General features: G+C 41.1%; 1 protein-coding gene across 4 annotated transcripts in view; it reads left to right on the top strand.

Annotated features, from left to right (window-relative positions):
- Positions 1-12,097, top strand: part of LOC131685822 (centrosomin) — an 87,109-nt gene extending 75,012 nt beyond the window's left edge. For all 4 annotated transcript variants that reach the window (XM_058969780.1, XM_058969784.1, XM_058969782.1 and 1 more), the window contains 2 exons: positions 9,242-11,309; positions 11,374-12,097. In XM_058969780.1, coding sequence (XP_058825763.1) covers positions 9,242-11,309; positions 11,374-11,666 — 2,361 coding nt within the window. In that variant the 3' untranslated portion in view covers positions 11,667-12,097. The remainder of the gene's footprint in view (positions 1-9,241; positions 11,310-11,373) is intronic.
- The last annotated feature ends 294 nt before the right edge of the window (positions 12,098-12,391 follow it).

Raw genomic sequence — 12,391 nt, 5'->3', positions numbered from 1 at the left:
CATCTCAAACTGTTTAATAAAGTTATAGTGTCTGTAGAGCACCATTATTTTAAACACCTATAACCCTTGGTTTTCGCAAGATTTATTTACTAAAACAAGTGATCTTGGTAACTAGGTATATCACCTATCACTTGAGCGCTCACAATTGTTAGTATTATCAGTTACCAGCGCTTCCATGCCGATCGGTAGATATATCGCGAACGTGTTAATATCAAAAGATCGCTAACGAACTGTTTACGGTGCTTTCAAGCGCAGTGTTTGCAATCGAGGTGAGTGTGTTTTTCTGTGATACAGGAAAATACATTTCGTGCGGACTATTCACAGTTCCCGGAACACCTTTCCCATGACGTGATTCTAAAATTCATCGGGAAAGAACTCGTTGTCATGCGCAAAAACGTGCTTCAAATCCAGCCAAGCAGGAGGCTGGGATGTAACTTCGTAAAGGTCAAGAGAAAATCGTGGAAAAGTACAATAGCAAAAACGATGGCAAACTGCGGATAACCATGGAGGACAGAGCTGTGGAGGTGCATATTTTCGCAGGTGCATATTTTCGCAGGTGCATACAGGCTCCGAAAATTTGGCTAACATAGTTTTGAGAATACGATTCACCCGTTCTACTTGTCCGTTTGCCTGAGCGGAAGCAGTGGCAATCTTCATATGTTCGATGTTATTTTCCAACAAATAAGAACTGAAATCCTATGATGTAAAACAGGTCCCACGATCACTGACAATTCTTCTTGGTCGACTGTAATTGTCAAAATATTTATCAAGGCACGCACACCCTTCTTTTGTACTGGTCGAGTTCACTGCATACAATTTGACAAACTTCGTAATCGCGTCAACGATCACCAGAATGTGCTTTTTCTTCGAAACTATAGTCGGAAGGGGTCCGAAATGATCAATGTGGATAGTATCGAAAAGTACAGGCTTCTTCGGAATACTGTATAATGCACGACTTTCGGAATTCGGATCGGAATAAACGATGCAGCGTACACAATTCTTCACATATTTATCCACTTCGGCCTTCATACCAGGAAACCAGTAATGCATCTGAATCTGATCACAGGTTTTCGTAATCCCCATATGGCATAACTTTTCATGCACACTGCGTATAACGTTCGTTCTCATTTCTTTTGGTACGTAAAACAATAGTTTACCATCCTTGGTACAACGGTACACCAACCCATCTTCAAAATACAAAATTCTTAACAGCTCCATTCTCCAATTTCGCTCTCAGTTCACCTATGTTCTTATCACGGCCTTGTGTAACTTAAAGCTGAAAGTCCAAGTCATCTGAATTAACAACGGAAACCACTTGATCGAAGTTGTCAAATATTGCCATAGGGAGTCTACTCAGAGCATCCACATGATTCATAAGCTTTCCGTTACGATGCGAAATAGTGTAATGATAGTTCTCTAACTCAAGAGCCCACCTTGCAATTTTAGCATTTACACTCTTCTTGTTCAATGTCGTAGTGAGGGAATTACAATCTGTAATTATTCGGAACGCAATACCTTCCAGGTAGATACGGAATTTCCGTAATAAGTAGATGATTGCCAATGTCTCACGCTCAAAGCTGTGATAACGCGACTCCGCAGCGGTCGTTCTTTTGGAAAAACACCCAATGGGATGAAATTTCGAATCGTCCTGTTTCTGCATCATTATACCACCAAAACCTTCACTACTCGCATCACAATGGAGTTCGGTTTCTCGCTCCGGATTCTACAATGCTAGAACAGGGGAAGTAAGTAATTTGCCCCGTAATATTTCAGAAGCATGTTTGCACTCCTCATCAAAGATGAACTTCACTCCAGGCTTGGTCAAAGCACGCAACGGAATGGCGATTGTTGAAAATGACGGGACGAATCAACGGAAATAAGAGAATAATCCCAAACACTTGGTCACTTGTTTGACGTCGCAAGGGAAAGGTAGTGTTTCAATCGCAGCTAGATGTGAATTATTTGGCCGTATGCCATTCTTATTTACCGTAAATCCCAACAATTCGATCTCGGCATAAGAGAATTTACACTTCTTAGCCTTTATTTCCAATCTAAATTCAGCCGATATTCTAAGAACTCGGCGTAAAATGTCAAAATGTTCTTCAATTGTAGCAGTCGTTATAGTAATATCATCGAGGTACACAAAGACTGAACCCTCCTTGATGAATGTTCCCAGAACGGAATTGATAAATCTCTGAAACACTGCTGGGGCGTTCCGCAACCCAAATGGCATTTTTACGTATTCACACTGCCCACTAGGCGTTACAAAAGCCGTATGCGGAATGGTATCTACGCTCACGTTGAGTTGGTGGAATCCATTCTTAAGGTCTAACACATTGAAATATTTTTTTCCTTCTACGCGTTCCAAACAATCATCAATCAACGACATCGGAAAGCTGTCCCGTACAGTCACTTTGTTCAATGAACGATAATCCACACACATCCGCTTTTCACTGGTCTTCTTAGTCCGTAATACAATCGGGAATGCGTAAGGAGATTCGCTTGTTCTAATAATTCCAGCATCTAACAGTTCTTCGACGATGCGATCAACCTCAATTTTGTCGGAATACGAAAGTCCTCGGAGCAAAATTAATTGGAATGTCGGAAGTAACCTTCAATCTCATTTCGTAACTGTGCTCTCGATTAGGGATGTTCGGATGGTCCAGGTAATCTTCTTTAATGATTTGCAATATTTTCCCACGATCATCAATGCTCAGTCCCATGTTTATATCGTAACTATGATCACTGTTACTCAAATCAATGTAGAATACGTCAGGAACGGAACACCAATCAAGCTTCATAATTGATCTACTATTATCAATCGGAACGTCGTTTACCACAGTGGAATCAGTAGACTCGATAATCGAGAGGCGAGTGGGGCTATACTTAACGGAAGACGTAACATTCGAAAGAGGATGCTTTGAGACTTTCGGAATCACGGTATCGGGCACTGAAGGTAGACTAAACTTCACGGAAGACGAAACACTTGGAAGAAACTGCTTCGAGACATTCGAAATCACGGAATCGGAAACTGGAACCGAGCCGCACTTAACGGAAGACACAACACTCGGAAGAGGTGGGTGGCCATATTGATGACGTGTTCTGATCGGTTCTGAAGGTACATCACCTGAATTTTTTATTTGGTGTGATACTAATCGGAATCACACCAAATTAAAAATTCGGGTGATGTACCTACAGAACCGATCAGAGCACGTCATCAATATGGCCACCCACCTCTTCCGAGTGTTGTGATTTCCGTTAAGTGCGGTTCGCTTCCAGTTTCCGATTCCGATTAAAAGAAATTCGTGTCATACAGAGCAATACCAAATTCAGTCAAAAAGTCCCTTCCTAAAATTAAAGGGACAATGTAATTATCATGTACTATAATATGTAACAAACAAATTTTACGGTTTCGAAATGTCACTGATGCTTCGATTATTCCGTAATTGCCTATACTTTTGTATCCGGGATCCACCCTATCTCTCGGGTCCATGGAGGATGGAACCAATGTTCGTTGATCAAAGCTAATTGGACTGCCCGTATCGAACATGGAAAGTACAGTATTACATGAGTGTTTATGGTCGCGAATTGAGAAAGCAATACCTACAATATTCAACTCAGACAGTTTTGGTCACTCCTGTTACATCAATGGAAGAGCACTCTTCTCGACCTCAGGTGGGGTTTGCTTCGGACACTCTTTGAGTTGATGTTGAGTCGAGCCGCAGCGGAAACACAATCCCTTTGCTCGACGTGGTTCATTACACGCTGCGGACAAGTGTCCAATTCCGGAACAACGAGGCAAGGTTTCTTTTGTTGTCATCGGCTTCGCCTTCTGTCGTACTGGCAGCAACTGAGTAGGGTACATTTCCCGCAATTGTGCGTACCGGCGCGAAAGACGCTTCAGAGTTACCAAGTCCTTTGCCGGATATTGCACAGCTACATTTGCCGAGCTGTCTTGAAACCCATCGATGATGAGTTGCACAATTTGATCCAAGGAGTTTTTATTCTCAGGTGATGCGATCCTCAAAAACGCTGATCAGCCATGTTGGTTTTAGAAACGACAGCTAACAACATTGTTTACTATTTCTCTCCATATGTTTGCTTAGATTTCAGGCGGTAAACAAAGTTGTTCGCTGTCATTTTTCTTCCCCGCAGTATGCTGCACGCTTACCTCACTCCTCACCTAGTTACTGCCAAAGACGAAACACCTTATAACTCTAAGCACCTTGATTTGATCTTCCTCGATATCCACTCTGGAGGCGATCTCTTGCATCTTTAATATGTATGCAGCGATGGACATTAGGGTGGGACAAAAAATAGATTCCAGCTCCGAGCAACTTTTTGGGTACCATTTTGGTCCTTGATCATCTGTGCAAATTCTTAGCTTGATCCCTGAAACTATATTTTTGCGCCCACTGTTTAAAGTTTAAATGGGATTTTATATGGGAAAATTAACTTTCACAAAATAATTCCTCCAGGAGTCGCCCATTGCTTCCTAAAAATAAACCGTTATGTGGCTTTTGTAGGAAATTTAACAAAGAAACAACGTCTCAAAAACTACGAAACGATCTGACGCTTGAGAAAAAAGTTATTAAGCTGAATCCAATTGATGCTCTGAAGATTGATAAAATATTCACTTTTTCTTGCACCACTGTTGTTGCTTGTCCAATTATATGCAAATTTGTTTTGATCTTCTCTTAATGTGTCATTATTTTATACTGCTTGGCCACTTTGTGAGAGTTTTGAGGGATAAATTGAGTCTTCTTTTGTACATAATAAGAGAAAATTAAAGATTTTGTATATAATTCGACCGTCAGCAGCAGTGATAGGAGAAACCGAGGAGATTTGAAACAGAGGAGAGTTGAAACAGTGCTCATTACTAGCGAAACAGTACCGTTTGGGATGAAACAATAATGCATTTGTTTTACTTATATCGTGCCCACAAACCCTACAATACACACCAAATACGTTAAATGAGTGATTGAGTATTTACGGTAAGCACACTACAAAAAAAGAGCAAAAGTAAATTTTCGTCTTTTTCTTCAAATTAGTATAAATAGGATATTAAGTGATGTTCGATCATGAAAATATCACTATTATGTAGTCTAAGAGTTAATATTTATGAATTGTGCGCGTTTCTTTCTATCTTTGCGATGTAGAAATTGTAAATTGTGTATCAAGCCTATCTTCTCGATCTAGGAGAGTTGAAACACCTTGTTTCAACTCTCCTCGATGATGAACTTCTAGTCTTATGGTAATGTTATAATCACATTAACGTTCCTGAACAAATAATAATAATCAAGATTCTTCTTTCCTGACTTGACAACATCGATCAACGTTCTCAATTTATTGGATCTAGGTCATTTATAACCACGGAATATGCATTTGTTCTAATTGTTTACTCCTATCAGCTTCAGAAGCATGGAGCGAAGTGACCATAATTCAAAATGAACCAACTACTTCCTATATGGATACCAAATTACATGTTTACACAAACCCGTATCACTTGTAGTCATAAGTAGTTGGAAAATAATACATAACTAAATATATGAAAAAATGGGTTTCAAATTTCTTGATGTTACAATTATAGTTAATTAGTGGTTCGGCAAAGTATCTTACTGTTATTACTGTTGCGATAAGTTCAGAAATTCCTGCATTTGTGATCAAAATCTAACATTATTTTTAAAACAAGTGTCAGTTTATACGTAGATATGCACTGTGAAAAATAATGATAAGGATACATGTAATTTTAAGGAATTATCTTAGTGTGAACGAATAAAAGTGACACAATTGTAACATTTGATGCTTTAGAAAACGTTTAGATAATTTTTAAAATAATTGGTTACTTGTTTCAACTCACATTCATTGCTGTTTCAACTTACCTCGGTATGAGGAGAGTTGAAACAAAGAGAACACTGTTACAAAAATCAATATATTGATACTTTGTTATTGATTTGTACCAGTTATTCTGATGTAATTTGATAAAGCATAAACAGAAGTAAGAAATTTATAAATAAACAGTCATCGAATGTCATTTTTGTCGATTTATCTGACAGAAACAAAATATTGTTTCAACCCTCCTCAGTCTCCCCTACTATGAAAAGTAAAATTTTCATCAATCTGCAGGGCATCAATCGGTTTTTGCTTAATAACTTTTTTTACAAACATCAGATCGTTTTGTGGTCTTCTAGACTTTGTTTCCTTGACAAATTTTCTATAAAAATCAGGCATCTATTTATTTTTAGGAGGTGACGGGCGACTCTTGGAAGAATTAATTTGCAAAAAACGTTTTCCCCATACGAAATCTCATGTAAACTTTAAACCGTGGGCGCAAAAATATAGTTTCACCAATCGAACCAAAAATTTCAGAGTTGTTCTGGGAGCTAAATGGGACCTAAAAAGTTACTCGGAGCGAAATTTTATTTTTTTTTTTTCATATAACCATATCCCACTCTAATGGACATCTTGGAGGCGTTGGAAGTAGTTTTCCGTAATATGTCAATTATTTCGGCAACACTGTGTGACCAAAACTACCCAAAAAACTGGATCGGAATTCGTAGTAGTCTGCAGACCCAACGAGTCGCATACAGACTCAAAATCACCGAGCCACCTATTTGCGTCGCATGAATCACTTCCCGTAAATCGCGTAATAGAGCTTAAAACATCTTGAATTGCTGGAGGTCAAATCTGCAATCAATTTGCGATTCTGCAACATCCGTAACTCTGCATCCAACTGTTCCTCTTATTCGTCGAATGGTGCTGGGTATATGTCGTCGTTTGGCACTCCGCCCAGAGCCCCTCTGTTACTTTCGTACAGCGATCGCAAGTACCGTACCGTCGCCGACTGCGGGAAGTCTATGTGGTTTTCTCGCAGCCACTCTTCCAAATCTTCCTTGGTCATACGGCTCATTATTGCAAGCTTTCTGGCTCTCGGATCCCACTTCTGATGATGTAACGGATCTTCCAGAAGAAATTACACACGCGGTTTTAATAAAACTTTTATTACGTGCTATCTTTGTAGATGATGTAGTTTTCTATGTACGCTGAATACAGAACAACCGGAACGGATAAAACGGAACGGAAAAGAATACATTCTAAAATAATATTAGTTAAGCTAACAATAGACACAACACAAAATACACTGAACGTAACATACACTGCAATTATACTACAATGTTTTGCCGTTGTCCCCATTTTGTCAACCTAACATAAACAAAGGGGCTGATAAAAACGGGACTTCGCTGTACATCACGCGCAACTATTATCCCAGCTCTATCACCTATACGTAAACGCAGGCCTTCGAGATCAGCTGAGAACAACTGCTGTTTTTCAGATCACAAAGCCGTCACTGCGAGAATTTACCTTCTTCTGGTGGAGTGGATCACCAAGAAGACAACGACTCCTTTCTGTGCAAAAGAGTCATCTTTGAAAATGATGCTGCCAATGAAGCCACTGCCGACGGCTGAAATCTTGGCTGCCATCCGTACCAGTGCATCCAAAAAATCACCTGGCCCTGATGAACTGTCGAAAGAATTTTATCTGCGCACGTTTTACATCATCCACCGAGAGTTGAATCTAATACTGATTTCGTTTTTAGCATCGAGTCGCTCTAGGTTCACTCTTAGCTGTCACTTTTGTATGGATTTTGTAAATATTAGAGCGAACCTAGGGCGACTCTGATCTAAAACCGAAATCAGCATAATTGTGAACGAGGCTATTCGATCCAATTTCCCAGCACAGGTCGTTGATAGGGTGATCGTTTTGGTGAAGAAACATTGAGCGGGGGATACCACACGTGCATACAGGACCATAAGTTTGATCCACTGCGACTACAAAATCCTCTTAAATCCTTAAGCAGCGACTCGAAAATATGCTGCTTCGATCTTACAGTCTGCTGACTGACTTGCAAAAGCACGCAAAACCTACCAGGAATATTTTTCAGACCACCCTGGCATTGAGATAGAATAGCTCAGCTGTTAGCAAACAAGCGGAGAGGTAAACTGGTAACGTTCGAGATCGATCATGCGTTTGATAGGGTAAATCACCATATTATGTTTCACAGCATGGGACTCAACACGGTTTTGGTTGAGCTGCTTTCTCATATAACAGCAGCACTTCGTCTCGGCTGCTAATAAACGTACACCTCTTTGCACCACCAAGCGCCAAGGTGAACCGTTAGCTATGCAACTGTTTATTATTCTGTTGCATCCGCTACTGAAGCGATTAAAACAGATGTGTGGAGCAGATCTTAATATGCGGATTCCATTCGTACCATCGTCAACAAGGAAGAGTGATTCAATCCGTAATCTTGTTACATGAATTAGGTACCGAAGGATACGATCGCTGCAAGAAGAAGCCATATATCAGTCAACCGCTTCAAAAGTGTCCTCATTGTCATTGAGGTCAGAGAATAGCATTTACCCAGCACTAGCTCAAATCTCCGGGTGATGTCTAGGGACATTTGAGGTTTTGAATATCCCAAGAAGTGCAGACAGTTTCATACACCAGAACAAAATGCAAATTGAAAAAATGTTTTTTTGCTTGTTGTTAGAAAATTGGCTACTGCAACCGAATAGTTCTAATGTTACGACCGTTACGATAGACAATCTTTTCTGATCTGTGACCATCGAATTTTATAACCGAACAAACTCAAAAAATCTATGCGAAATTTAAGCTCAATCGGAGGCATGTTTAAGGTGTCGCACAAAATAGCCAAAATTCAAGCTTTAAATCTTTTTGAAATTCTTAAACTCGAGCTCTTTTTTTCAATGTCAAATATCTAAGACAAGGTACTTATAGTTCTAAGGTGATTCGTCTTTGGCAGTAACTAGGTGAGGAGTTAGATAAGCGTGCAGAAGACTGCGGGGAAAAAACGACAACGAATAACTTTGCTTACCCACTGAAATCCAAGTAAACATATGGCGAGAACAAGTAAACAATGTTGTTAGCTGTCGTTTCTAAAACCAACATGGCTGATCGACGTTTTTGAGGATCATATCACCGAGAATAAAAACTCCTTGGTCTAAGAATGTCATAAAACGTTAAAATATAGGATCACTTTGTAAAAAATGGGTTTCTGGGACCAAATGCAATGTCACTAAAAACCACCTGAATTGTCACAGCACCTACCGCACCAATTGGCTCTCTAACAATCATTTCGGTTCCATTTTGATCAATGCTAACCTCTTCTCATTTCCATCATCTCTAACACCCACCGTTTTCCACCCTCTTATCATTTCAGACCATCTTGGAACCGGGCCACGGCACGCATCCAACCAACGTCATTATCACCGATCAGCATCAGCAACCGGTGACCCAGGACGAGTACGATGGACTTTGTGTGCGTCTAAAAGCCCTGCAAAAGAAAAACGACAGCCTAATCCAAAAGCTGACCAGTGGATCCAACGATCGTAACGAAAACATCATAATCAAGCAGCTGAACGACGAACTGATCGCAGCACGGGATGAGTTGGAGAAAGCGAAACACTGGCGCAAGGAGTGCGTTGACTTGTGCGCGATATCGACTGCCAGACTGGAGGAGTTGGCTGGATTTTTGGATTCGCTGCTGAGAAATAAAGAATTCTGCGGTTCGTTGTCAATGGATCGCAGAAAGGCGATCCGGAAAGCGGTCGATCGAAGTTTAGATCTATCGCGAAGTTTAAACATGTCGATTTCGGTTACCGGATTGTCATTCCCGGAGAACAGTCTAGTTGGTTTGAGCTGTTTAAGTGGTTTCTTGGATGAGGAAGATGAAAGAAGCTTCCTAGGAGGCGGAGACGCGAACAAAGAAAACCGGACGTTCAATTCGCACGAGGACAATGTTGTAGAAGGAAGCACGGCAAAAGTAATTGAATGTTTAAAAGCGGAGAACCGCGAGTTGAGAGGTCAGCTGGAAGGTCGAACGAATAGCAGAAAAGCAGATTCTCGAAGAAAGCTTATCCCGATTCTAACGGAACCGATATCCGATTCAGAAGCATGGTCTGAACCAGATCGAGATGTGTCGCTAGCGCGGATAGGCCTCGAGGAACGTTTGTCGTTGAACAATTCGGGTGGTAAAGGCAAAACGGCAACGGGAAGAGTTCTTCAGGAATTAAGCTCTACTTCAGAGAATGAGGGAATCGCTGGATATCCAAAGAAGCAGGGTTTAGAGTTGAAACACCTGCAGGAAACAGTTGGAACTCTAAACAATGCCCTACAAGAGAAGGATAATAAAATCCTGGATATTCAAAGTCGACTAGTGGAACTGGATAACAAACTGCAGGAGGAAAGAATGAAAACTTCCAGAACACAGGTAGAGTTGGAAAATACTCGTCATGTTAACGAGCGATTAGAGAAAGAATATCACATCCAACAGGACCAAGTCAAGTGCAATGAAAGGCGACTAGAGGAGCTGACACGAGAAATAGCACAGAAAGACGAATTAATCGAAAAGCTCAAGAAGGATCGCGAGCAAGCCTTCGTAGATCTCAGAGTGGCAGTAATGAAACTGGAAGATCTCCGATCCGAGCACCAAGAAATCCAACAGAAACACAAAGTTCAAATTGAATCCCTTCTGGCACAAGAAAGTAAACGACTGGAGGATTTGCGTAACGACCTCACGGAGTCCTTCGCCATTCAGCTGAAGGCCAAGCAGGCATCATTCGAGTCTAGTCTCAGTGAAAGCTATATCTCCAAAAACATTTACCTGGAGAAGGTCAAAGAGCTGGAAGAGCTACACTACCGACTAGAGGATGCCCACCTCAATCTCGTCAGCATGTCGGAAGAGGAATCCAAACTAAAAGCACAGCTGGCGGAAGCAACAACGGCAGTTCAATCGATGCGTAAATCGCTAGATGATACCACTCTACAAGCTTCGAAGGCAGCGTTGGAACGCTCCAAGGCACTTAACGAGAAACGCTTGCTGGAGGACGAGCTGAAGCACGTCCGGTGCGATTTGGAGACCATTAAGGCCGAAAAGGATGAACTTAACGCTAAATTAGCGCAGGTTCAAGCGCAAACTTATCGGTCTCCGGCCAAACGACTAAACAGTTCGTCTGGTGCCGAAGGATCCAACGGATCCGGTTACACATCAGAAGAACTGCATCTCGGAAATCGGTCTGCGAAACGCGAAGGAGCAACATCGCGTTTAGAAAATTCTTCGCCTGATCTTGGAATCGAAAGCGATGCCGGGCGTCTATCCAACACGGAATCAAATCGCAGAAACTTGTCAGCTGCTGCCGATAGTTCAACTAGTCCCAATAGGCCTCTGTTAAAGACACTAGAGCTGACAAAATCGATGAGCAATCTTTTGATGGATCCGAAAGAGGAAGGTGAGATTCATATAAATGTTACTGGAAAGGGTTCTTAAAATGATTAATATTTTTTTTCTTATAGCCAACCACGAGCTCAACTTGTCAGCTACCAGTGCCAATAACTGCAAACATGTGATTCACGATTGTGCCAAAATTGAAGCGGACTACGCTGAACTGAAGCGTCGGTACAGACAAACCCGGGGTCATCTACAGGTAGCCTATGATAGCATTAAGACGTCCAACAAGCGTAAGGAACAACTCGAACGCGACATTAAACAGCAAATCCAGAAAACCAACGTGGTGCTGAAAGCAGTCCGGACTAATATGACCAACGAGCTAGAGAAATCACCTTCCAGCGGTAAACTTCCGCAGTAAGAAAACAGTAACACTTCGACTCTAGATACCGAGATGCCATCCATTCCTTCGAAGATACACGCTCACCCGCACAATTAAGGTAGTAAACTCACGAGTCATTTTCGACACTAAAACTAGCTGATGACTCAATCGACAACATCCGGGCCAGTGTGGATATGCCCGGGCTGTGTTGTGCCATTTTAAATAAGTGAACCGAGAAGATTGTAAAATAGAAGCTTAGATCGTAAGGAAGCATGTACATTTCACGTGTTAAAGCGTACATCTTTTGTTAGCGTTAGATGATTTAACGTGTTTTGGTTTCTTCAAGCAACTGACTGACTTCTTTATCGCCCAATTTTAATTCTTAACTTGCAAAATTGCACACTAATTTATTTGTATTTCATTGTCCGATTTTAACTATTTCTTTTGTGAATAAACCCGTTTAGAAAGAAGCTATCTGTATGGTCTCGTTTAATATCACTCAGCCCTTTAGCATTTGTAATCGTTGCAAATGAAGATGAATTGCATAAAATCATGTGAAAGAAGCTCCTTTCACTCCGAGCCGAACTGACGAATCGTGAAAATTTGGACACGAACACAATCAATGTACAAGTGGCACGACCATTTTTTAAACCAATCTTAGACTGTGATGTCCTTTGACCAGATATGAGGTGAGACAGCGGGTGAAAAAAGTCACATAAAGTGAGGTGAGTTTAGTCGTCTCACGTCACACGCCGCGCAGAATA

Source organism: Topomyia yanbarensis, chromosome 2, assembly GCF_030247195.1.
Source record: "Topomyia yanbarensis strain Yona2022 chromosome 2, ASM3024719v1, whole genome shotgun sequence".
NCBI lineage: Eukaryota > Metazoa > Arthropoda > Insecta > Diptera > Culicidae > Topomyia > Topomyia yanbarensis.
This window is presented reverse-complemented; position numbering and strand designations above follow the sequence as displayed.